The sequence below is a fragment of the Rhinichthys klamathensis genome, unplaced genomic scaffold, assembly GCF_029890125.1.
Source record: "Rhinichthys klamathensis goyatoka isolate OS25496 unplaced genomic scaffold, OSU_Roscu_1.1 h1tg000186l_1, whole genome shotgun sequence".
NCBI lineage: Eukaryota > Metazoa > Chordata > Actinopteri > Cypriniformes > Leuciscidae > Rhinichthys > Rhinichthys klamathensis.
The window spans coordinates 1,034,122-1,061,391 of NW_026606714.1; the positions used below are offsets into that span (position 1 = coordinate 1,034,122).

The 27,270-nt window shown below is 37.7% G+C and overlaps 3 protein-coding genes across 3 annotated transcripts; 2 read left to right on the top strand and 1 right to left on the bottom strand.

Moving 5' to 3' along the window:
- Nucleotides 1-1,590: 1,590 nt before the first annotated feature.
- On the top strand, nt 1,591-20,196 carry clint1a (clathrin interactor 1a). The gene is made up of 12 exons (XM_056261820.1): nt 1,591-1,778; nt 5,545-5,649; nt 5,798-5,894; nt 5,974-6,082; nt 6,195-6,359; nt 7,379-7,562; nt 7,807-8,023; nt 8,261-8,345; nt 13,455-13,532; nt 15,300-15,571; nt 17,368-17,548; nt 18,511-20,196. The coding sequence occupies exons 1-12, from the start codon at nt 1,738-1,740 to the stop codon at nt 18,843-18,845; spliced, it is 1,869 nt and encodes a 622-aa protein (XP_056117795.1). The 5' UTR covers nt 1,591-1,737; the 3' UTR covers nt 18,846-20,196.
- Nucleotides 20,197-21,406: 1,210 nt separating this feature from the next.
- On the bottom strand, nt 21,407-22,847 carry lsm11 (LSM11, U7 small nuclear RNA associated). Its single transcript, XM_056261827.1, has 4 exons — nt 22,357-22,847; nt 22,080-22,219; nt 21,906-21,989; nt 21,407-21,734 (listed from the first exon to the last, which is right to left on the bottom strand). The coding sequence occupies exons 1-4, from the start codon at nt 22,805-22,807 to the stop codon at nt 21,423-21,425; spliced, it is 987 nt and encodes a 328-aa protein (XP_056117802.1). The 5' UTR covers nt 22,808-22,847; the 3' UTR covers nt 21,407-21,422.
- A 1,321-nt stretch (nt 22,848-24,168) lies between these two features.
- On the top strand, nt 24,169-27,126 carry zbtb3 (zinc finger and BTB domain containing 3). The gene has a single exon (XM_056261826.1). It carries the CDS (start codon nt 24,179-24,181, stop codon nt 25,883-25,885), a length of 1,707 nt encoding a protein of 568 aa, XP_056117801.1. The 5' UTR covers nt 24,169-24,178; the 3' UTR covers nt 25,886-27,126.
- The last annotated feature ends 144 nt before the right edge of the window (nt 27,127-27,270 follow it).

Genomic DNA, 27,270 nt, shown 5'->3' on the forward strand with positions numbered 1-27,270 from the left:
GCACAACTCACGTAAAGTTGATAATTCCGCGAATAACAGCAATTGCAGATTTCGAACAGAGATGGCGACAAAGAGGAAAAACTGCGGACTGCAGCTTTAACATGAACTAACAATGAAAAATATCTTCTAAAGCATTTATTAATCTTAGTTAAATTTGATTTCAGCATTTACTAATACATTAGATCTATGAATAGTTGTATTTTCATTAACTAAGGTTAATGTTAAAGATAAAAAACACTGTAACAAATGTATTGTTCATTGTTCCATTGTCTATGTGTCTGTATCTTAGTGTCCCAAGGAAAATGTTTTCTGAAGTATGTGGTTCTGAGTGCATTTCCTTCATAGGCTCGATCTTTGAAATAAAGGTAGTCAGACTGTCTGTGGTTTTCTTCATTGAACTTGCAGCAGTAATTGAAGCAGTTCCCATGGGTGTAGTGCATTTGGGGACGTTAAGTGCTGTCTCTTGTCATGCTATGTTTTTGTAAAATAGGTTCTTTTTGTCAGTTTCCTGTGATGTTCTTCATTGTTTTTTTTTCCTCATTTATTTATTTAAAGTGTGCAAGAAGCTCCTAATGCTTGTTTTCCATGAGAGGCTCTCCTCTATCCCAGGGGGCTGTCAGTTGTGGAAGGGCCTCCATTTTCACCCGTCACTAAGATGGCCCATCTACCAGAACACACAAAGTCTTGGCATCTCAGCTCCTGAGAAATTGACTACCTATTGGAGCTGACACCCAGAAACTTACTCCTTTCTACCATGTTAATGTCTCATACTTGACTGATGTGACTGATAAAACTTGGCAGTGCCATATAGTATACATTGAACTTGTCTACATTTTATATAATTTCAAAAGAGAACTTATTTTCATACATACACTTGAACATTTTTTTTTGTATTATAATGTATACAGTGTTGTTTATTAAGTTTAGGTAGCCTACATAAAGTCTTGGCTCCAAAACTATTTTCAGCATTTCAACAGTCTTATTACCAATAGGGGAAAAAAAGATAGTGCTCATTGAGCACACCTTATTCTGTGCTCCAATAGTGGATTGTTAAAGCCTTTTATAGGCTTTTCAGAGTAGGCTAATTTAAATGACACATAAAACAATACATAAATCAGCAAAAATGTTACAACGAACATTGTCATTTATATACATGTATGATTCATTTATGACATGTTTCATGACATTGTGACAACTTGACAACTCTTTTAATTCTTCCAAATTCACATTAAAATTGCAATTCTGCTTTGGTAGGCCTATTCAATTCACATTTGAGAACTGAATCGCAAGTAATTTTCCCAATTTAATTCTGAACTGAAAGGGGTAGTGAATAGGCACCCCAAAATTCACCCACAAATTAAAATTCAGTCATCATTTACTCATGTTGTTCCCTACACTAAACAAACAAACATATTTTGAAGAACATTTATGGCTTATTTATAATTTAAAACTTTATACTTACCGGTATTCACTGACCTCTTCTGGAAGGTGGTGGTTTATGTGTCATATCCTCATCAAGGATGTAGTGTTGTGCTGAAGCAGCCTACGAAATTTCCGTAGTTGACGGAGCATTTCCGTAGTAACCTGTCTGGCCTGCGCTCCTTCATCGCTGCCTGAAGCAGCGGAACTTTAGAGTTCATGCTTTGGCTGTCGTGACAGCTCGACTGGCGCGACCAGCGGATTTCAAGGGCTGGAACACCTTTTTTTGCGACCGAAAGACACAACAACACAGCCAAGATGTTGAATATGTGGAAAGTGAGGGAGCTGGTTGATAAAGCGTAAGTATTGTGAATGTTTTCATAAGTATTTTGGTGTCTTGTCGCCTACCTGTTGAAAATGAGACACGTACGCACTCATTGACGTCACACACTCTCGAGACAGGAGCTAGCACAGTAGCTAACTACAGCTTTGTTGTCCCCTTAAAAGTCGACAGTGTATATAGAACAGTCGTTTTCCAGTCGGTTACTATACTTTATCAGACGTTTTCACTTGTTCATCACGGCTTAGTTTTGTTTACAAGACAAACGATTCCCTCAAACTTCGTTTCTTGAACTCAGTGGCTAATTTTATGACAGTTGCTAAACTTGTGTTGGCTGTCAAAACACGGTGCTTGTGTTTAATAGTGCTTTTCACACCAAACTAGCGTGTCGTCTGTTAACATTATAAAATGAGAAAATTATTTAAAAGTGCACACGTTTTACTTTCATTAGAGTGACCATAGGTTTCATATTTGACAGCTATTTTCAGGCATTGTTCAAGCTAATCAGTTAGCCTGATATGAAAAGCGAATAATTGGCCATATTTGTGTGGTGTTCGTGGCTGATTAATTGTCAAACTGTTTACACTTCACTTTCTGGTTGTAATCCTGTTAGAAAGGCTGTAACGTTTAGTATAAAGATGGATGCCTAGCTGCTATTTTGGAGCCAATGAGTTTCATGGAAACTCCTGAAGTTAGACTGAAACTTGTATTTTAACCATTTAAAGGACAGGAACTGTATTTTTTTTTTTTTAAGAAAAAATTTCCAACAAAATAAGTATGTTTCTGTTAAAAAAATATAATGCGTTTATTTTTGATTTTACAGTTTGTTTGTCCCATGAAAATAACATTTAAAAGATAAACATTTAGGCTACTTTGAGGTTAGTGGCATTCTGCAATTTCAGTGGTTTAGTCCAGTACTAAGACATGCTGTCATGTTTGCCTTTACATAAAAATTGTAGGCTGATGCCACTTTTTATACTAAGTCACTACTTGACCTAAGTATTTGCTGGAACCCCCTTTCATGAAACAGAAGTTGCGATAGTTTTTTCTTCCCTATTGAGACGCATATCCAAGTGAATTAGCTTCACGGAGAAGAAATATTTTAGGGCAGAACTTGTTTTTTGTCCATTTGGGAATTGATTGGATGTTTGTGGTTTGCTATTGCTGTGATCTAATGTGAGTGACAGGTTGTCCTGCCCACATGCCAGTAAACGCATCATCAGAGAAGAGAAGAGATGGCAAGAGGGAGGGGACATTATTTTGATTAAAGATTATGAGGGCACGTGAATTAAAATAAAATAATGATGTGCACAGTTAAATCATTTTTCAGAGTACTCCAATATTCCATTTTCAAGAATTTTTTCCTCAGAAATTAGGCCCACTCACTATCTCAGAAACCATTTAAAGGTTAAAGTCTTGCACACAGACACAACTGCTGTCTTATGAATAGTTTACGTGGTTGATCAAAAGGCAAGTACAGCTATTCAAAATGATGTTTGTCTTGAGAAGTGCCATGGTCAATGACAAATCAAATCCCCTTCATAAAATGAACTGCTGGTCATAGTCACAGACTACATTTCGTAGACTTAATGTTTGTCTCAGAGTTGGGCTGTCTGTTTACTCATGCGATTGAAGAACCAAAGTGGCTTTTACAACTTTTATTCAACAGAAACTTGGTGAGAATGAGTTTAGCTTCAAGAATGACGTACAGTATAATGATCATTAAAGAGGTTATTGTGCAACTCTCAATCTGAGTTTTTTTTTTATCCTTGACGGTACAGAAAAACGGTTACTGAAGGGAAGGCTTTAATTCACAAATATGAGTTTGCATAAACGTTTGGGTGTCTGGGTCCCTGGTACATTTCTTTTAGAGAATAGAGACTACAATTAATTATTGGAGAAGCAAAAAGCTTATATCTTATATGCTGGATGACACTGAATATTAAGAAAGTATCAATACCATCACTCATCATGACCTGCAAAATAGCCTAACCCCCCAAAAAAACATTGTCATTTCCTGTTTTTACAGAGCAACTTTGAAAACAATGTAGCAAGCTGTTGCCTCCAAAATCAGTCTGTCATCTCCAACAGTATGATCTTTTTACAGACGATTTGCCAAGTGTAGCCATGGGTGGACTGACGAAGTGTGGGGAATTTAGCTTCATGCTGGCTTGTTCCAAAATGGTGTGCAAGTTCTGAGATGACACAGGAAGACTTCAGTGCTTTAGTATTTTTTTTGTATTTTTAGTATACAAATATTTTTAGTATTCTTACCACAGGGATCAAATAATTGTGGAAAGAATTTCAGTACCTGAAATAAAAATTAAAGCATTGTCCTCAAGCTGTGAAACCAGTTAATGCAGCTGACCGGTTTGGTGTGTTTTTGAAGAATTAAGACACTCTTGTTTTCCCCAAATTTTTCAGGAGGAGTAAATGATTGCACCCTGCAAGCATAAGCAAACGGATGTCTTGACCTCTTTTTTGTCAACTCAAACTATGCCAAAGTTACTTACAGTATTTATCTGTTTGACCTTTTCTTTGGTCATTTTGATTTTATCTTTGTCTAGGTGATTGTGTAATTGAGTGTGATTAAACCTTGAATAAACAAGGAGAAAAGTGTTTTTATTTTATTTTTGCAGTTTACTCTTCCATTGAGCAAGACAATACACAGGTATTTTTTCAATAGGCTGTAAACTGAGACAGACATTTTCTAGATGTGGTCTTTATTAAAACCACAAAAAATCTAGGAGTAGGAAAGATTGAGGACCTCATGGTGCTTTTATTTGATCCACCCTCTATTCTCAGAGAGCCTGTCCTACACCCCACCCATATACTGAGATCTCGTGTGTCTTGTATAACCACTCTTTACTCTGGTAATGTCCCTCTAGTGCTAAACTGGTTTCACATAATAAGAGCTTTTGGTGCCCTGCTTTGCTGCTTACCGCCATCTGGTATTCGAATGAAGGTGTGGTCTGAGATTTGATTATTTGAATAACTGTCCTAACTGTTTTGTTCCTTTTTTAATAGGCAATAAAAAGTTTTCACTGGAACCAGTTATGCAACCATTGGGGATTTTTAAAATGGTTATTCACTATATATATATAGTTTGAGTAGGGTGGTGTTTTTCTGTTTCTTTATAATCACTATTGATTAAACAATAAACAATTCATAACTTAAACAACTTTCGTAACTTGAACGAAGCACGTTGATGGGGGTTGCTCTTGCTCTCGCTCTGTTTGATGTGTGTGTGCCCGCTCTTCCTGCAGAAGTGCCCATACAAGGAATTCCGCCCTTTATTACGTCATACAGGGCCATACTTGAAAAAAACTTTCTGAAACCTATACGTACCCTGAAGAAACTTGTTTTTTTAAACTTTGGCCATGTTTAGCATGATAATCCAACTATTTAACAGTGTAAATAAGTCAGAATGCATGAAATAGCATTAGACATCCCCTTTAATTATATCATTTCCATCTTGTTCAACTAAGGTTAAACTGATGTGAAACAGAATCAACTTTATGGACATCCATTTAAAGTGCCTATAACAAATATCACCTAATGCAGATGATTAAATAATGAAGGCACATGTGCAACAGTCTGCTCAGTCTCACAATCCACTTAATTTTTACAACTGATTTATCAAAATGTTGTTTTTATGCCTTTCTGCCTTTCAAGTAGTAATATTTTGCCTTTGCTGAATAGTTCTTTCCTGCAGATTATCACACAATCACTCTGAATAAAGACTTTACTGAAAGGCTTTTTTTGTTTTAATCTCTTTCTCACAGAACCAATGTTGTGATGAACTATACTGAAACTGAGTCTAAAGTTCGAGAAGCCACCAATGACGACCCATGGGGACCCTCTGGACAGTTAATGGGGGAGATCGCCAGGCAAGTGGGGTTTTTTGATGGTTTACTTGTGACTTCTCTGCATGTTTTCTGTGAACTTTATCTTGACTCTGAACCTGTCAACAGTTACACATATTTATGATATGGAGAGTGGTAAGCTAAGCTTTGCCTATCTTCGGTTTCAATTCAGGGCTACGTTCATGTACGAGCAGTTTCCTGAGGTAATGAATATGCTGTGGACTAGAATGCTGAAAGACAACAAGAAAAACTGGAGAAGAGTTTACAAGGTATGCTTTACTGATGACGAAACAGGAGTTTTTGTTTTGCTGTAATCGGTCCTGAACTTTACTGTCCTTTCTACCTCAGTCTTTACTGCTGCTGGCGTACCTGATTAGAAATGGATCTGAACGGGTGGTCACGAGTGCAAGAGAGCACCTGTATGACTTGCGTTCAATTGAAAGCTATCATTGTGTAGGTGAGTGAACTGCACAAAGGCAAGAGCTTATATAATTTTTCATCTTCCATGTACACTGTTTGATGTCTCAAAGATATTGCAAAGTGATGGATGAATGGGCTTTGTGTTTCAGATGAGAATGGCAAAGACCAGGGTGTCAATGTGCGTCAGAAGGTAAAGGAGATGCTAGAGTTTGTCCAGGATGATGACAGATTGAGAGAAGAGAGGAAGAAAGCCAAGAAGAACAGGGACAAGTATATAGGCGTGTCTTCTGACAGTATGTCGGGTTTCAGATACTGTAAGTCCCTAACTTCCTTTTCTAGGTCTTATACATGCACACACACACATACACTGTCCTCCCCATCATGTATACTAAGGTGTTTTATACCACACAGCAAACACATTTATCATAAGGAATTTATCTAAAAGGGACTATCTAAAAACAAGGATGTCCCCTGTCTCCTCTCCACTGTTATTATCCTTAAAGGGTTTGCATTGCCAGATGAGTGAACTGTACTTTAGCTTTATTTTGATACCAGGCATAGCTGCTTTTTCACATGACAGCATAAATTATAGTTTTGAGTTCCTTGATTGGGAAGGAAAAAATGCAATGCAATGATTTGTAATGGCTGTTTCAGATTTAATTTGATATCTTGTTTTAGTTTGACAGTCCTTTTAAAGTTGAATGAAACTTTATATATATGTCTTTTAATGTGATTTTGAGATGGTGGCTTGCAAATTTATCCAGTAATGTAACCACAGTACAGTCACAGAATATACCTAAGATGAAGCTTTACAGCCTCATCTCACTTGTCTTTACATTGATTGACATCAAGTGTTTGTGTGTGAATCTTATACCTGGTCATATTTCACCCCACCCCCTGAAAAAAACTAAATTAAATAATATTTTTTAATATAAAGTTATTTTGCATAACAACATTAAGCCTGCATTTTTGCACTATTTTCATGACAATTAAGCACCCCCTTCATAAAAAGTACAATTAACAAAAACAAAAAATATTAATAATTAAGTATATTAATTAAATTAAGTATTTATTATAACTTGGTAATATTTATTGTATTGCCTTTCATTTATGCTTATTAAGTAATTAAATTCTAATAAGAATCACCATTTAGAATAATGGAAATGATTACAAACAACCTCAAAAGAAAACAGTGAGCTTGGGTGAAATGCGACCCAGACGTGAGATTCAGCCTTTTATTCCTTATTGTCATATATTAATTCTAAATGAAGCTTGACTTTATGATATGTGTATATAGCATAACACACTGCTATCCTGTTTATGCATTCTGCAGCGGAGGACAGGTTTGATTTCAGAGAATCACACTCGAAATGGGATGAAGACTGGGACAAAAGCAAGGGGGCTTTCCCTTTCAGTGAGAAACTGGGAGAGATCAGCGATAAGATTGGAAGCACCATTGATGACACAATCAACATGTTCCGCAAAAAAGACAGGGATGACTCGCCTGACAGATTCAGGTCAGGACCCCCAGGCCGTCTCACCTTCCTGTCTCAGATCACCTGGAAACACCTTTTCTCTTTTTTTGAAAGACAAATAGCATAAATGTTATAACTAATTAAATGAACAAAATGTTGACAGCTGTTTATAACATTTTGTACTGATTGTGTCTGGACTGATTGTGTTATGTCTACTTGTTCTCAAAGAAAGAAAGCATTTTGTTTGTAATCTTACACAAGCGTATGCTTTATCTCCTCTGTATAGTGAGGCAGATGAGGACCGTCGGGGAACGGGAAACGGGCAGACGGGGAAATCCGAATTTAAAGATGAAGAGACGGTGACAACAAAAAGCGTCCAGATCGTCCAGGCCACGGAGACCACTGCCACTCGTAAGAGAGGTGTTCCATCCAAAACGATAGACCTGGGAGCAGCTGCGCGTTACACTGGCGATAAACCCTCCACCGACTCAAACACAAGCCAGGTAGAGAAACACTACAATGAAACAATAGCTACTAGCACTAGTCTTTTTCTGTATAATTAAACTTCTCAGGCACTTGGACTAGTCAAATATGCAACTTCAACAAGAGGTTTGTTAGTAAATAGCACAAAAATTAAATGTTAAACTTGTATTTAAAAAAAACGTACTCTACACTGACATCTTGTGGTAGATAAGAGTGGTTAAGAGTGTTTTCAGTTTGTCCTCTCTTTGTTGCTGTAGACCACATCAGCAGTGAACCAGCCCAGTTCTGGTCTGGTGGACTTGTTCTCGGCAGATCCTGTACCTGCTCAACCAGCCTCCAAAGGTGACAGTAGTAACATCTTTGGGTTTTGGCAGAGGAAAATATTTTAGATTTTTTTAATTCTCATTTATTTGCTTTGTGGTTCAGCACTACCTTTATGTTCACAAAACATGTTTTAAGCAGACCACACCAATGCTGCTGACATCTGAGGTGGTCTGTGTTCAAGACAAAACATTTCAAACCATCTTGAATGTATGCTCAATTATCGCCATAAAAGACCTGACAGAAACTACAAGCAAGCAGGACATGACTGTTTTTGCAATATTAGCAAGCAGCATGAATCTTGAACTATCATACAACACATAATTTAACTTTTCATGAATGGAAGAATGCTCATGCAGATTATGAGTCATTTGCATAAGGTAAACATTTGTCAAACTACTTTTCTGTATTAATACTAATAATGAGTAGTCGTTAGGGATGTGACGGTGAGGATATTTTCCCACCGGTTAATCGACGTGTGACAACACCTACCGGTGTTTTTTTTAAATCGCTAATTTAAAGGCAAACGTAAAATGAGCGCGTCCGCACGGGTTTTCATTATGGTGCGGAGGAGCACTGTTTTGTTGTTGTGTTTTTCTTTAAAAATAATAAGCTAATGAACTAACCAATAAAGCAATCCGCCCCGAATTGGCGCTAATTTGTAAACGACACTAAAATGCATTTCAAGCAAAAATAATATTCGAAGATCGCTGGGTATTATTCGATTATTATTCGAAAATCGCACCCGTCCCCCACATGCACGCACACATGCATGTATAGGGTACACCAGAGCATGTGAGCAAAGCGGAGAGGTGTGACGCTTAAATATAACTTAAAAAACTTAAACATACGTTTCATATTCATGTTTAAATAATATAATGTTTTTTTATTTTTTTATTTCATCTATGTTGATTATATGAAAAGGGAACCGCATGAGATGAGTAAGATAGGATCATAAGATGCCCAATATATCGGGAGACATTTGGAGTGGGTCAGACATGATTTTGACCACTAAATTAAGTTTTGTTTTGTATAAAGCCTTTCTTTAAAGTGAATTTCGTTTTGCATAAATTGTATCTTAATTTTAATCGTTGTTTCATCAACCAATTGCCTGGATTGAATAAATAAGAAGCAAATATAGCAGACAATATCAGGACATGGAGGCACTGGCGCGTGAACTGGAGCTCGTCTCATAAATGAACCGAAACTCAGCGTATAGGCTACTTGCCTCACAGACCTGAGAAATATATCTATGTAAAGCTTGAAATGTCTACTTTTAAACAACACAATTCAAAACAAAAAGAAATGGGCTACTCTCTGCTTATGTAGGCTAATTTGTACGAAGTGGGCATTTTCTCTCTATAGGCGCGTTCACTGCTGCGAAGATGAGATCGTCAGCATCGTCAACTTTATCTTTGCAGCCGACACTGACACAGAAAATACTAGTTTATTAATAAACAATCATGCATAATCATTACTTTTGCCGGTTCTTTGTGGCAAGCTTTATGTGTGCACTTGAGATACGGAATAGCATATATTACAAAAACGCTCATTATGGTTTATATTCTCTCCCATATATATTTAAGTAATTAAATTAATATAAATATGCGATTAGACTAATGGCTTTAATAAACTACTAGTCGACTAGAAAAAAACTTTAGTCTGCACGGGCAGCCCTAGACTACTTATTTCACATATTTTCTAACCAGCATGTCACAAAGGGCATTCTGAGCGAGCAGCGCTGAGTCTTCATAAAGATGCTCTCCACTCTGGAGGAAATATTACCACTCCGCTCACATGCTCTGGTGTGAGACAATGTGTATCTTCTTCTGTTGTCTGAGACTTGATTGACAGCTTTTAGATGCGTTATTGGCATCTCGCCACATGAACGTGTCACCACCGCATCAGAATCGACACAACCTATTCGATATTCTATAATAAAATCAACTAATCGAATATAATCGAAAATCGTGACTCATCCCTAGAATAGAGCAAGCATTTTTCCATAGGAATGAACTGAAACCACTTTCCCTGTTCTGCTTGCTCTGCACCCGTGGACACGTGCAGCTGTGCGCATTAGTTTCGTTTTCAAATTAGAGCCAATTCGAGGTGGATTGCTTGAATGGTTAGTTCATTAGCCTATTATTCTTAAAGGGTAACTAAACCCTAAAACAACTTTTTTTAGCTAATGATCTGTAAGACTGGGGTTATTAATGCTGTTCATTGTAGGGTTCATAATTTTTTTGACATTTGGGTATAAAGTGTTTTTATTCTACAATATATGGTGTAAAAACGTCTGAGTGCTGCCCTCTTCAGGTTGAACGGTGGCTAGTTGTGCAGTTGAATTTTCCTATTGGAAGTTGTGGTGCCCTGTGACGTAAGAGGGTACCAGCTAACCACGCCCTTGCCTACAGAGAGAGACGTGTCTCAGGTGCACGCCCCCCTCCGCTGGCCTCTGCCTACTTTTCCAGCATTTTTCAAATATTACCAGTGGGTGGAGTCAGGCTCTGACAAGGGGTTTAGTTACCCTTTAATGAAAAACACAACAACAAAACAGTCCAAATACAAATTCGCTTTACGTTTCGCTTTGACACCAAATATTCCGCAATCACCTTGTTAGTCAGCTCCTCATTCTTGTGATGATTGAAATCTGACTCCTGCTACTGATCTGTGCTGCGATTCTCGTTCGGCTCACTATTTACTAAGCAGACATGTTCAGTTTAATAGTGTCTGTTCTCTAACTGAACTAAAATATTTTTATATATATATATATATATATATATATATTAGGGGTGGAACGGTACACAGAAGTCACGGTTCGGTTCATACCTCGGTTCAGACATCCCGGTTCGGTACGATTTCGGTACAATGGAGGGAAAAGCAAAACAAAAATGCAGAAGGCATTGTATTTTTTAAATAAGTTTTATTAAAGGTTCTCTAAGCGATCCTGGGTGACGTCACTTCTTGTTGACGTTCGAACTATTGTCAAACAAAACGGAGGCTAGCTAGACCCTCCCTCCTCCTCATCCGCACACTAACCCCCCAAACCACACCCCCAAACCCTTCTTGTCGGTCATTGGCTGGAACAGTTTATGTTTTGGGGAGCGGGTCGCTGCAGTTTGTTTTTGGTGCTGTTTGTGAAGCATGGGCTGTCTACAGAGATCGCGTTTCTTTACAGTGTGTTCAGGGGACAGGCAGCCAGCGGATAGTGAGGAGATGTTTGCTGTATGTGACAAAAAATGTTTTGGCCTAAAAAACACATGACATCGCTTAGAGCACCTTTAATAAAGGCATAGAACCAGTTTATTCGTAGTGCACTGACAATAGTTTTATATAATTCGTTTATTAATTAAATTAATAAAAAGACAAAAAGACCTTGCGATATGTTTGGTAATTGTACCTGAATTAATTTAAAACTAATTTGCTATATTTCAGATAAATATATTTGTTTTCCTTAATTTTAATTAACATTATTAATTAACAATGTAACATTATTCTCATCTGAATTATAAATAATTGATTTCTGTATAAAATAATACTACCATTAAAAACGCATTCGATTTTCTTTTTTAATCAATGTAGAATGTGTAAGATTAGTGCTCCGAGGACAAGAAATGAAAACCAATGCAATATGATGAATGTCTAAAAGATGATGGGACTCACACACTGTTTTGAAATGGAGTTGGATAAATATGTTTTGCTTTTAAAACAGTGTGTGTGTGTGTGTGTGTGTGTGTGTGTGTGAGAGAGAGAGAGATTTTGGTTGGGTGACAGTTGTAGGTTACAGTTACAGTTTGACAAGAGTTTACAGTGTGACAAAAGCACAATGTTGTGTTTTATTGCGAGTGTATACAAATATAAGTAAACACTTTGCAGATTTAATGATCTGTATGAACAAAATGACGGAGTATGTTTTTTATGTTTCCACTGTTCGATCGCGGCCGCGCCTCTTCTCTCACACACACACACACACACTCCAGCATTGCAATCTTGACATCGCAGCCTGTTCATTATGCGGTCACACCAAACGCGAATAGAGCGTTAAATTCGCGTCTATCGCGTCTAGTTCGACGCTAGTCCAAAGCGAATAGGACGCGCGTATAAAGCCAACGTTTGAAGTGAACGCGCGTTCAGAGCTAAGCCGATGGTACAGATTATGTGTCCCTAAAGAACCCGCGTATCTAACAGTAGTTCCGCATTGCATTAATTAATTTTCACGCGAGTTTTGTTTATTTTTATACCGTGTATTCTCCGTGTAAATTCGTGCACCGAACCGTGACGCCCGTACCGTTTCGGTTCGGTACGAATACATGTACCGTTCCACCCCTAATATATATATATATAAACATCCACGCTGCCAAACTAATGGCATAACGCTTCTTGCTACTTTCACTTATCTCCTCATCCATTCTTCATGAACATCAACTACAGCTTGCACGACTACTAGACTTTCTACGATAGTCGGTGTTACCGGTGTTCAGAAGCAACACCGGCTACATCACTTGCCCACCGTGGCACCGCCCCCCACCATCGATTTGATTTTATATATATATATTTTTAAAAAATCGAATCAAGTGATGTAGCTGGTGTTGCTTCTGAACACCGGTAACACCGACTATCATAGAAAGCCTAGTAGTCGTGCAAGCTGTAGTTGATGTTCATGAAGAATGGATGAGGAGATAAGTGAAAGTAGCAAGAAGCGTTATGCCATTAGTTTGGCAGCGTGGATGTATCCCACTGAAAAGAAGGGGTGCACAGTGAAGTTTAGCATATGCACTCTCCTGCGCTCCTGCTGCCTGCTGAAGCATTTAGTCACTGTGGCCAGATGTCAAAGCGGTCCCTGGTGGGTGTGTAGTGCTGAGCAGATGTTTAGCTCTCCTCCTAACTGTCCTGCTCCCTCCTCCACCATTCAAACAGCTGCATCTTTCCTCCTCTACATAACTCCAGCCACAGGCTGCTGGAATGTAACGTGAGTTACACACACAGAGTGTGTATGTCCATTACAGACGTCAACAGATGTTTCTTATTTGTATGTTCTCCATTTTTGTCTTTTTCTTAGGAAATTAGTTAGGAATTGATATGTTTTGCAAATCTAGAATGTCATAATTGAACCACTCTCTTTCATTCTAGGTTTAAAATCTGACCTGATTGGAGGTTTTGCTGATTTCTCCTCTATTGCAGCTGCAGCCACTCTTCCATCATCACCTGGTATTCTATTTCTATAACCTCTTAACACACTATCAGGTCAAAAATTCAACCTGAAACTCTTTATTGTTTTTACATCTTCTTACTACAACTTACACTACTGTTCAAAAGTTTGGGTCAGGAAAACATTAGTTTTATTCTGCATGTCCTCATTAAATTGATAAAAAGTGACTGTAAAAACTTTTTAAAAGATTTCTATTTCAAATAAATGCTGTTCTTTTGAACTTTCTATACATCAAAGAAATCTGACAAAAAAAGGATTATGGTTTCCATTAGAATAATAAGCAGCACAACTGTTTTCAACTTTGATAATAATAAGAAATATTTATTGAGCAGCAAATCAGCTTTTGAATCATTTCTGAAAGATCATGTGACACTGAAGAACTGGAGTAATGATGCTGAAAATTCAGCTTTGCATCACAGGAATAAATTACATTTTAAAATATATTCAAATTAGAAATTATTATTGTAATAATATTTAGCAAGTTTATTGTTTCACTGTATTTTTTTTTTATCAAATAAACGCAGCCTTGGTGAGCATGATATATATATTTTTTTTTTTCAAAACCGTAAAAAAAAATCATACCAACCCCAAACATTTGAATGGTATTTTCAAAACTGACTAGTCAGTGTGTTTCCTAAATGACAAGTCAGTTAATTGGTCTCAAGAAAACTATAATTAAGCAGGTTTTGGGTTCACATGACCCCAATCAAAGATGTTTCTGAAGACAGTTTACACAAGACAGAAACAGCTGGACATAGTGGAACTGAATGGAACAGAGCACTGAGGTCTTGTGACATACTTTTAATTTTAAAAGTTAGACTTTCTTAAACTTAAGATATTCCAACTTAAAAATATGCTATGTCCAAAGACATCCGTCTGAATGTGCATAGCTTTAACAGTAGTGCTTTGAAGGGGATGAGAAGGTTTTAATGTACAAACAGTCTAGCACAATATTTAAAGCACGCTTACTAATAATATCAGAACTAGTAACCAGAAAATCTGGATACATTTGTAGAACTTAGTTATTGATTAGTCGACCATCATGACAGTAACCATATTGCTCTTTAAAAGATACGCAAACAGAAAACGTTTTTTTTTTTTTCTGCCAAAGTAAGTCTCTCTATTTTTTGTTCTACTTAAACTCGCATGTTAAAATGAAAGCCTTAAAGGAGTACAACTCGAAAGACACAAAGTAGGTATATGTGTGTGTTTTTTATATGATTATTTAAATATAGTTCTGGGAATATAACAGAAGGCAGTTTTTTTTTTCTACTGGACCAGAGTTTGCTATCCTCAGCTGCCTGTTTATGAAATACTCCAAGCAGAAAGCTCTTAAATAGTGAAAGGAGGAGGCAGCCATATGGTGGGCTGCTGTGCTAAAAGCTAATGAGCAAAGACACATTTCAGCTCTTGTTGGGTGTGACACATTACCCTCTGCATTTCTGGGACAGAGCTGAAGTGACTGAGAGTCTGAGATTCATTTGATATTCATCCTTCTTCAGTGCCCTGATCATTTCATTACTGGTTCTCTTACATTTCTCTATATTTTTGTGTTGCTCATTTGCATGCAAATCCTCTGTTTTATTTGCTAGATGATAAAGCCTGATGTGAAGCAATATTTTGGATTAGTGCAGTTAAGGCACAAATTTGCCTTTTGATCAAAAAGCTTCAGAACTATTACAGCTTCCTCCTGTGATACGTGAGCTCTCTTTAATATTTGTGCTCCTCTGTGCACCATTTCATCAGAGACTTTTGTGTTTCCTCAGCCCCAGCGTCTAGTGGAAATGGAGACTTTGGTGATTGGAGCGCTTTTCCTGCAGCCCAACCAGCCGTCCCGGCACCTCAGCCTGTCAACTCTGTAGGAATAGACCTTTTCTCAGGTCTGCAGGTGGCCCCTGCTCCTGCATCCATGGCACCCTCATCTGACCTTTTTGACCTAATGGGCTCCTCCCAGACCACTAACTTCAGCACCTCCCAAAGCATGAACTTCTCCATGACCACCTCTCAGACCATTGGCATGCCAACGTCCAAATCACAGGTGCCTGCTGGCTTTGAGATTTCCCTCAATGTATCTATCTATATAATATGAAGAAAGGGTACTTGATACATCATACAGTCATGATCTTTTAGTTCAGGACTCCATGAAATGCTTTAAAGAGCACAGTTTCCTTTCCCACTTTTATTTGTTATTGAAGCTCCAGTTGAGCTTGTTCAAATTGTTTTAATAGGAAGTAGCTTTTAGTTTACATCAACAAAACTATGATTTTCTACTTGCTATTGGGTTGCAGGTGGTACTTACGATTTAATTTTATTGGATGACAAATGACATTACGGCCTTACATTCAAGATGAGTCATCAGTATTTTTGGTTCATTTTCTGAGAAGAGAAAAAATATACATTACCGTTCAAATGTTTGGGGTTAGATATATAAATCATTTTGCATTAAATTGACCATAAGTGACAGTAAAAGTATCCCGAAAAAATGTATCATGGTTTCCATACAAATATTAAGCTGTTTTCAACATTGATAATAATTAAAATGTTTCTTGAGCAGCAAATCAGCATATTAGAATGTAGGATCATGTGACACTGAAGACTGGAGAATGGTGCTGAAAATCCAGCTTTGCCATCTCAGGAATGAATAACATTTAAAAATGTATTCTAATAGAAAACAGTTCTTTTAAATTGCAATAATATATTAAAATTGTACTGTTTTTGATCAAATAAATGCAGCCTGGGTGAGCAGAAGAGACCTCTTTCCAAAACATTAAAAAAATCTTACAGTTAGTAGTTTGTAGTTTACATTTTGTAATGTAGTTTACATTTTAAATGTGTATATTGACTGGAAGTTTATTTAGTCAAATTTTAGGAGTACAAAAATTGCCTCAGTTCTAATAGACTAATAAAACCCCACAAAAATAATACATATAAGCCATAAAACATTTGATTAGGCAAAGTCATTGTACACATAGATAGTTTTAGCCTAACTTACAAATCTGTACCTATGCATTTTATCAATGTTATGTTTACAGCACAAAGAATCAAGATGAAACCTAGTGATGTAGAGCCTGTATTGCACATAGATGTGGTTTTCATTCAGATCCCCCATCTGTGGAGTACTTAATGCAGCTCATCTAAGTGGAACTGCACACTAAACACTATTTACGCAAGAAAAGACAATTCTGGCCGAGGTTCAGAGCCAGCGGTTTAGAGAGCAGGCAACATGAAAGCGAAATGAGCGAGGGTTAACACGCAGCATCGGCACAATTTTCCACCCACCCCCTCCTCATTACCCATCAACCCCGGTCCCCTTGGGACGCCCATCACAGAGAATGGCAGAATGAGGAGGAACAAGTTTAAGTCAGAAAACCATTAAATTGAAACAAAAGCCTTGCACAAAGATAATATTTGCATGCTAAAAGCCTGACCTACTTTAAAATGGCAAGTTTTGTTTGGCTAAAGAAAAAAGCCCCCCCCCCCCCCTATAATTAGAGGGACTTGAGATGCATTTTAACATGCTGAAATAATTTTAGGGGAAGACAATGCCTCTCAACCAGCATTTCTGTCTTGTATAGCTCAAGAGTCTTGATAACCCTGAAAGACCACAGTGCAATGTTCTGGAGTATTAATACTGCCTTTCATCTTCTCTGACTTGTGTCATTCTGCCATTGGCAAACACTCATGGCCATCGGAGAATTTTAATTACCATGCTTGAATTGCAGCAGAACAGTATTATCTCAACAAAATCAGAAGAAACATTGTTTTTGATCATATGGGTGCTGTCATGAATGGTTTGTCCTAAAACTGACTGACTTTTTTTTTTGGTCTTTGCAGCCACTGCAGACTATGGGGGGCCCACTGATGCCCCAGCAACCGATGGCCCAGAAGCCCAATCCCAAAGTGTCTGTGCCTTCCACCTGGTCCAACTCTAATGTAGACATAAGCTTGGACTTCCTTGGCCCTGGCATGCAGCCACCCAAACCTTCTCAACCCACACTCAACATGATGCAGCATGGTAAGCATATATACCTGGGCCAATCCTGCTCCTGAAGGGCCACTGTCCAGCAGAGTTCAACTCCAACCCAAATGAAACAGACCTGACCCAGCTAATCATGGCGTGATCTTACTAGGCATACTAGAAACTTCCAGGCAGGTTTGTTGATGCAAGTTGGAGCTAAACTCTGCAGGACAGTGGCCCTCCAGGACTGAGTTTGGACACCCCTGATATAGACACTGATGTTGAGTGTCTGGGAAAGGATTGAATCTGGTGTTCAGTAAATTAAATGAGCTCTAAAAAGTGAGAAGGCAATGATGTATAAAAACTTGAATGAGATGAAGAGAGCAATCTGCCATGTTTATTTTCTCATTCTTTTTGTTTTGTATTTTTCCTCTTTAGTTTTTAAAAGGTGCTAATGCTAAATAAAGCTTTATGCTATAAAACGGAAATTTAGGAAATTTGATCGGAATCAAGAACATTGCTGTTAGTTTGAAACCTTACGGCATTTTCATTTAATATGTTCACATTTTTCCAAATAAGATAAAAAAAAAATCATACATAGTAGCAATGACAGTAAATACATTTTATAATGTTAAAAAAATGTTCTATTTTAAATAAATGCTGTTTTGTTTTACTTTGTATTCAAGAATCCTGACAAAAATCCGTTTCTACAAAAATATTAAGCAGTAATATTAATATTAAATAAAAAATGAACTGTTTTCGACATTGGTAATAATAATAATTGTTATTATTCAAATAAATCAAATAAATGCAACCTTTGTCAGCATAAGAGACTTCTTTCAAAAATTAAAAATCTTACCATTCCAAAACATTTGAACGGTAGTGTATTAAAAAACAAAAAACAAACACAACACATTTAAATTAATCAGTTTGACATTTTATACACCAAAAACAATTGACCTAAAATAAAAAGATTTGGATTATTTTAATGGATTGTATTTTTCTGTATCCTGCAATAGGAGTTCCGACTCCTGTCAATATGATGACTCAGGGCTTTGCTGGAATGAACCTGGGCATGCAGGCTGCCACTACAATGGTCAAACCGCCCACCAACACCATGATGGGAGGAATGAACATGGGCATGCAGCCTGGCATGACAGCTAATGCCATGTCCATGCCACCCATGGGAGGGATGCCAGTCAATCAGGGCATGATGGGAATGAATATGAACATGGGTATGTCTACAGCTGCCATGGGGATGCCAGGAAGCATGGGTACTGGAATGGGGATGAACCCTGCCATGGGACAGCCTAAACAAGATGCCTTTGCAGATTTTGCCAACTTTGGGAAATGAATCGCAAAGTATCAAGTGAACAATCTTTCAGGAGATGTGACCATGAAGAAGCTATGAAGAGCTAGAAGACAAAGACTACTTGAAAGATGTCAAATAAAGCCTCACAGGAAATGTTTGTTCAAATGATGCTGATGTTCAACTGGATGATTATATTATTTTCGATGTTCTTCTGATCAGCTGTACCAAGGAGCCCTGTTGAGGGTGGCTGGTTTGTTCTGAGAATCATTTCAGTCATTGCACACACACACACTCACGCACGTCCCACGTTTCCATGGCGTCGGGATATCGCTTTAAGGAATGTGATGATAGTGAATGACTCTGATTGGCCTTAACCTCTTATATAGCTTGTTAATTTAACCCAGGAAATATTTGGGTTTCTAATGCTGTAGAAAAATCCTAATAATCAATTCTGGCCTTTCCTCTACTCTGCCTTAAGATGATAACCTGTAAATATTTTTTCCCACAGACAATAAGTTATTGTGTTCCATGATTAACGAATTATGACGGTGAGGATTTTTGTATAGAGTAAAGCTTGTGATCACTTTGCCATTTTGTATTTGATTTTAACCATTTTCTGAAGAGAAATGAAGTACTCTAACATCAAGATGATAGAATTACAACTCCAAATCAAAACCTTTGTGGCCTTAAATAGTAAATGTGTAATCTGATCTACTTTGCATCTTTGTGAACATGCAAAATCTGTCGTTAGAACACATGGTGCCTGTCAGCCTTCCTAAAAAAAATTCTTTAGACAATATGAAAAGTACAGTATTTATTAAAGGTACTGTTAAAGAAGATACATATACAGTGGTGTACATATATGCACACACTTTTTTTTTATTTTTTATGTTTTTGCATGGTTAACTTATAAGGAAGAGTTTGGGTAACTAAAGGATATATATATCTGAACCCGATATGGGTTCGTATTTTTATGCAGGTCTGCTCATGCTGAGTGTAGGGTGAGGCTGTGTGTTTGTAAACCCTGGTAGCACTGAGTTGGATGCTGTATCCAGAGGACCATCACTGTATTGTCAATATCATGTTTCTGTCCAGTGTCTGCTGACGCTAACCGAGCCCCTCTCTTCCATTCTGAGGCGTTTCACAAGCAGAATGACCAAATTCTTCCTTTCTTGTTTCTTTTGTCCCCCTGACGGGTTGGTTTAGTTTTTTTTGTAGTCAGGTCTGTTTGGTTGGGGAGTGTTACTGGAAACACTATATGTTTATGCAAATCTACAGCAAGCAACAAAAAACAAAATCTTTCTTCCACTGAGAATGTTTAATGTTTTCAATTTCATACAATGACTTGATTGTACTTATGATCTTTTATGAATGACAATAAAGAGTTGATTTCCATTTTCATTGTTATGCTTGTTTTTATCCCCTAATCAATCTCATGTCTTAAAAATAGTCTGTTCTTGGAGTCCTCCAAGGACCTGGCTTCAAATGTTAACTTTGCATGCATTAATAGGATGAAAGCAGAACAGCCACATGTCCCATTTCCACTGGATCCTTTTCCAGTGAACTTTTTAATTGGCATTAAATGAATGTCACATTAACTGACAAGGAAACTGGCTACAGTTCCCAGTGTCTATGTATATATTTTTAAATGCTCAGTGCAGAATGATTCTGTATCCTACCATTACTTTCTGTATATGTACTTCAGAATCATATCTACTTTCCATCTGAAAACATGTTCCCCTAGCCAGTGCCAATGGTAATTTTATGAATATGCAAGAAAATGTTGGACTTTTCCTCATAAATATAGAATGGTTAAAGATACTGAGATTTTCATGGCTTGATTATTTGTATTAAGAAATATAGAACATCAAGTGTTATAAAGCATAACATGATATTAAGCATTTTATATGTACACGTAACCAAGTAAAATCACAAGGAACTCTAAGATTTAAACAAAGTGAAGAGAAAATGTTTTTATACTGTCATGATGTGAGAAATGTAAGGCTAAAATATGCAGAAAGGGAAACATAGCATTCATACATGTCAAGACAAAAAGCCTTGAGTGCCACATGCAATTTCCAACCTCAAAAAGCTCAATTAACCCATTTGTACGATTTTATGAAATCCATGGAGAAATCCAACTGCAATTTTTTACAGATAAATGTCAAATAGAACAGTCTTTCAGTTTGACATTAAAATAAGAGTGTATTGACGGGCCTAGAGTTTTAGTGAGATTGATAAATTACTTTCATTTTAACCAAGCAGTGAAATGAATATCAGTAATGATTTGTTAAATATATTTCAATTTCCCCCTTGATAATTTATAAAATGTGTAACAAAAATAAGACTAAATGTGCAATGCCAACGCTTACAACGAATCAGTGTCTTGCTTCCCCCTAGTGGTCATTCAAAGCAAAAACAAATAGTGTGTTGAGTATGTGACATCAGTTCATAAACCAACCAAAATTAAGGATTTTCTTAAGGAACATTAAGAAAAATGTTTGTTTTTTTACATTCTTTTCATCTGTTGATATACATATCAATATGATACACTCATATTATTAAACTTTTTATGGAGACTTAAAAAAAAAGTAAACTAATATTTCATAAGGACAGTATTTAGTCCTGTTGTACATTTACAAGAAGAATGTTTTCTCCTCGTATAAAAAGCTGATTGACATGACGCGTGTGCACTCTCCCATACTTCACTTTAGGCTTGCTTTCAGATTGTTGTGTCACTTTTGATGTACTCCTGTCTTTCTCAGAGAGTTCGGATCTTTCCTGGGTATGTTTGGGGTCGGTTCTACTCCTGGTTTGGTCTCTGAGTTGAGATAAACTACTGTGTGGGTCTGGCTTTAAGAGGTTATCTCCTCCTTTCCTCTCAACCGCACTGAGGGCCACAGTCTCTTGAACTTTCAGTTTTTCAAAGAGCTGTAATAAAAAATGTAATTAGATTTCTAAACAATATAATTATATTAAAGAGTGTAAACATACAGTATAAACTACTGTACAAAAAAGGTTATTTTTCTATTATAACCAATCAAGATTTGACGTGGTTATTCGTAAAATTCAGGTGTATATTAAAACATTCAAATTAATTACCCTTGTGACAGTAAGTGCTTTCTCGTGATAAAGAGCTTGTCCCAAAAGGGTGTCCCTGTACGTTTCATCCACATCCACCATCGCCTGGCACCAAAAGAATCCGGAGGATTAAAAAAAATGGGATAAACATTTATTAGTAACGATAATAGTAAGTAAAGGTGCTTTAATACTTACCAGGTTCCAGAACTTATCAAATGCCACCACAAAGCCAGAACAAACTCCACGGAGCCCTTTAAAGGTCCGGATGTGAACTTTGACTCTGATTTTCTCCTGGACGCACCTATTGAGCTCTCCTAATGGACTGCCTGTATGCACTGCAAAGATAGACACAACCTAGTGAGCTACCTATCCAGACAGCACTAGCCTAGGAATAACTCACCTAGCACTTTTGGTTGAGAATCCAGTTTAGTGTTTACTATTGTCTTCTAACATAGTAAAGAGAGAAACGTACGTGGCATTCTGGTAAGCACATTTTTGGCCGCTTTTCGCTGTCGAGGCGGTCGCTTGACTCCGCTTCCCTCTCCCTCCTCCTCAACCGGGTTGTTCACCATGAGTTTCTTCAACCTCTCTATCCTCTCTGGGTCTGCTTTACCTTTCTGTGCTTTTCGGAGTCTTTTCTCCACATTTTCCGGTTTCGCTCGGCCTCGACCGCCTTTCATAAAGCTCTCATATTCTGCTATGTTATTAAAGCACTTGATATTTGGGTAAGGCAACGGCACTTTCGTGGAATACAGAGCGAGTAAGGGGTCAAACTTATCCGAACCGATATCCAACTTAGTTTCGACATCATCTTCGCCAGTCTCTAGCTTCTGGCCGGAGGTCTCGGTAGTGGTTTGCTGTTCAGATGTTTGGGAAGGTGCTGAATAGCGCTCACTTTCCGACTTTCTCTCACTCTCCTCCATTTTTGAATGAGCGGCAGAGACTGTCGGAGAATCATGGGTAACTTATCAGTGTGTGAAGCTACCGACGAAAACCATCGATGACGTAAAGGTTTCCTGTAATAGTAAAGACTATTAATAATAGTAATAGTCATAGTTATACTAATATATTAGTATAATACTTTTACTGGTGAAAGGGTTATAGTTAAAACTAGTTAAAAGTAAAGTTTATAGTTTATAATTAAAACTAAAAACATGAAATAATTTCGTTACTTAAAATAAAATAATGTTAACTGAAAAAAAATTAAACTTGTTTTATTTAAGCTATAGTTGCCAAGGCAACATTTCTCATTTTTATTTAGTTTAATATGTACTAAATAACTAAAACGGAAATAAAAATGAATAAAACTATATAGATATTTATATATAAAAAAAACAATAACTAATAAAATGACTAAAACACAACAACAATACTAAAACTTTAACTAAAATAAAAATAAAAACGGAAAATATAAAAATAAAAGCCAATTCAAAATATTAATAAAAACTAGTAACTCAAAGAAACTAAAATAAGACTGATTTGTACGTGATATGTGATTTTTTTTTTCCTCCTATGGGTAATACAATAAATAAATAATAATAATAGTAATAAGATCATGTTAATTTAACTGCCTAGAAAATGTTTTTTTTTTTTTTTTTTTTTTTGCAATCACAGAACAAATGCTGCTTCCTCTTTCGTCTTCCTCCTCGTCAGTAGGTGGCAGAGCACACTTGTACATACAAGCTGAACATACTACATGTAGAAGTGTGTTTTCGTCATGTATTGTCATAAAGGAAAACACTCCCGTATCGCATATACGTTTTAAAAATTCACACACTGGGTCTTCACTTACAGAGAATCAATAAACCATTCAAGAGGTTGTCCTTTTGGCTAGAAGATATTTTAAGGACGCTTTCGATGTTATATTACGGTGCTCCGGAGAAGGTTTGGTGTACTAACCAATCATACAAAGATGTTGTGTGAAGAAGAATACACGAAGATTATGAATTAGTTTATATTCCTTAAGGATTGAAGCATATACATTTACTGGCATGGATTAGTGAACAACTGTCCATATCAAGAGAATGTCAGTGGATCAATAAAGCAAACATGATGGTGCGTCAAAGCAGCAGATGTTAAAGCGGACGTGGGGACTTTGTCATTACTCTGGACATTTCTGTAAGAAACATTTCATCTTAACAAGAAGTAGATGCTAATATTATGAATTTTATCATATTATAATGGATATTTTAACATATTTTATCGATATATATACTGCATAAACTGCTTATTAACAATACATCTTCTGGATAATAACATTAATGAATACTATTTTTACTAGGTTGTCAGTAGAAATGGAGTTCCCAGAACATGGTCAGCAGCTCTTGGCCAGCCTGCGCTCTCAGCGTCTGCAAGGTTTCCTATGTGACTGCACCGTGCAGGTCGGCCCGACTCGTTTTGGAGCCCACCGTGCCGTGTTGGCCTCTTTCTCCCCTTTCTTCCATATGTTTTACTCAGATCAGTCAATAGGAAATACCAGCACAGTCAACGGAGGGCCACAGAGAGACACAGTCACTATTAATGGAGATATCGTGACCCCTCAAGCCTTTGGACTCCTTCTTGATTTCATGTATGAAGGAGTACTGCAATTAGCAACCCACCCCCCTCCTGAGGACGTGCTCGCCGCAGCCAGCTTCTTACATATGAATGATGTGGTGCGAGTTTGTAAGAGAAGACTTCAGGGTCGAGGATTGGCTGAGGCGGATAGCACAAGAGTAGAAGTTGGAGCAAATGAGTCTGCTAAACCTGGAGGTCTTGATGGCTCGCCTAGAAAAGACGTACCTGGCGCAGAAACAGGAAGAGATGGAGGACTAGAACATTGTCATCAGTCGAGCCAACAAATGTCACTTTATATCAATACCAAGACTGAAACACAAGCAGGGATGGCTAACCTCCTCACACACAGTGTGGAGAGGTCAGAGATGGCAGACACCACCCAACCAGGAATGGACTCGCTACCAGCTGTTAGTAATTCTTGTTCAGGACCATCCACATATTGTTCATCGCCTAGACCTGACAAAACAAGAATATCGGCACGGTCTGCTAGCCTTGAGTCTGCACTTTCAAGTCCGTGTAGTACAACAGAACTAATTCAGACAGAGACTCAACCTGTTGTAGCCACTGCCGTGGCTCTGAGCAGTGTGGACAACACCAGCGCTGCCCAAGAACATGAACCTAGTGTTTTCATGCCGACTCAAATACTTAAACCCCAAGTCCAAAATAAAAGTTCTGGGAATCCAGGGTCATCACAGCACACTCAGAGCCAAAACGAAAGGAGACATGAGAACACTTCGTCCAATACAAGTAGCATGCAAAATAAGCGTAAACTTTTGCAAAACTTTAGGGGAGGAAGTCTTTCACAAACTTCAGGGGAGGAAAATGAAGAGAGCTTTGAAGTGAAAGTAGAGGCCATTGTGATTTCTGATGAAGAGTCTGATGACACAGACGAGACGGTGGTCATGGATAATGGCCCACGAAAAAATGAAGATTTAGACGATGGGGATGATTATGACGACAGCAACCATGATGTCGAGGAGCTCACTGATACTCAATTTATAACAGCACACCCATTAATTCATCTTCCCCATCAAGAACCCATTTCTTTCCCTCCTTCACCGCAAGGTCTAAATCCTTCTGCAGCCGAAACCGCTGGCTTTCCGTCATCCCTTTTTCCTGCCAATTCCCACCCGGAGCAACAGACCATGTACCTCGAGGATTTTCACGACTCCCTTGGGAGTTACATGGAGGATGTGCCTACTTGTATCACTTGCGGAAAGACCTTTTCCTGTGCTTACACCCTGAGGAGACACGCCATTGTGCACACCAGGGAACGGCCGTATGAGTGCAGCTACTGTTACCGCAGTTACACACAGTCTGGAGACTTGTACAGGCACATCAGAAAGGCACATGATCACGACCTGCCAGTCAAACGCAGCAGAGTTGAGTCGGACCCTCCACCATCACCGCCTCCTCCTCCTCCTCCTCCTCCTCCCCAGACGTAGCCATTGATTGTGGTCCAATCTTCTTAACTGGTCATTTAGAAAATTACACAAAATCCTGCTGAAGGCTTTTGCAAATGTCACAAAAACATAAATTGCCACGTCTATACATTTGTGGCTCATCCTTCAAAACAGTAAACGCTTTGGAAAGGATTCCACCTGACTGCTTCCATGCCATATACAAACAAACAATGTAACACAAACAAGGTTTTTGTTGTTAATTCACTAGTTATACATGTCCTTGATATTTGTATTGTTGCACAACCTGGTTTTAATCTTCATTGGTAAATTGTTTTTATAAAAAGAAAAGTAAATTCAACTTGACCAAGATTGGTTCCAGCACACAGACCTAGTATATTGAAACCTTTTAATAGTTAATTGCCATTCATGATGGTGTTTTGCATTTTAAAATGTTTTTTTTTTTTTGTCTCTTAGGGTGTACTGTAGCTGGTATATCAAGAAATAAGCATTAAAGTCCCCCTATTATGCTTTTCGAATATTACTTTACCAGTTTCACTTCCTGTTATATACCTATGTAACAATGTAACATATTTTGCATAATGCCAGCCTATGGTCTTCATTGGCTGCCTGTGAACGACATCTACTTTGTCCTGCCCTCCAACACTGTAGTTGTAGCTGAGGCCTGGAAAAGTTTGGTTCGTGTTGTCGACATATCGAGAAGACGCTGTTTTCAGCTCTGCAAATCCACTTTACATGCACTTCAAAAGGATCAGGACTCACGCTGGAACTGATACAGACAAACCTATGCCATTGTTCGTATCACTGTGTATCAAGCCCTGAGGAAGCCCTGAAATTAGGATATGGTAATAGGCATTTTGTTTCTGATATGCGCTGTAAGTGGTAGACCAATCACAACAGACTGGGCCGTCTGGCCAATCAGCAGAGTAGGCTTGTGGAAAGGAGGGGTTTAGAGAGACTGAATCTTCGATCGAACTATTTTCAGACTCTTTGAGAAATGAGGTGATGTGCAACGCATATTATAAGAAAATGAAAGTGTTTTTTGACCTTGGATGCATGTAAATCTATTGTAGGAGACCTCCAAAACAAATTAGGAACCTTTAAAATAGCATAATAGGGGCACTTTGAGATCCATTAGAGCAGATAAATGACTATCTCACTACAAGGAAGAGTTTTTCTGTGTATGTGTTCTGTGCATTTTTGTGTTAGAGTGAAAGATGGTGAAACATTTCTTACAGGTACAATAAATTAAAACCAGCTTTTGGGATCGGTCCATTCTCTAAAATGTAGAGAACTACCATTCAAAAGTTTGGTGTCAGTAAAAAAAAATCTTTTAATTAAATTCTTTTAGTCGTGAAGGACACTTTAAATTGCTCAAAAGTGACTGAGGACATTTATAATGTAACAAT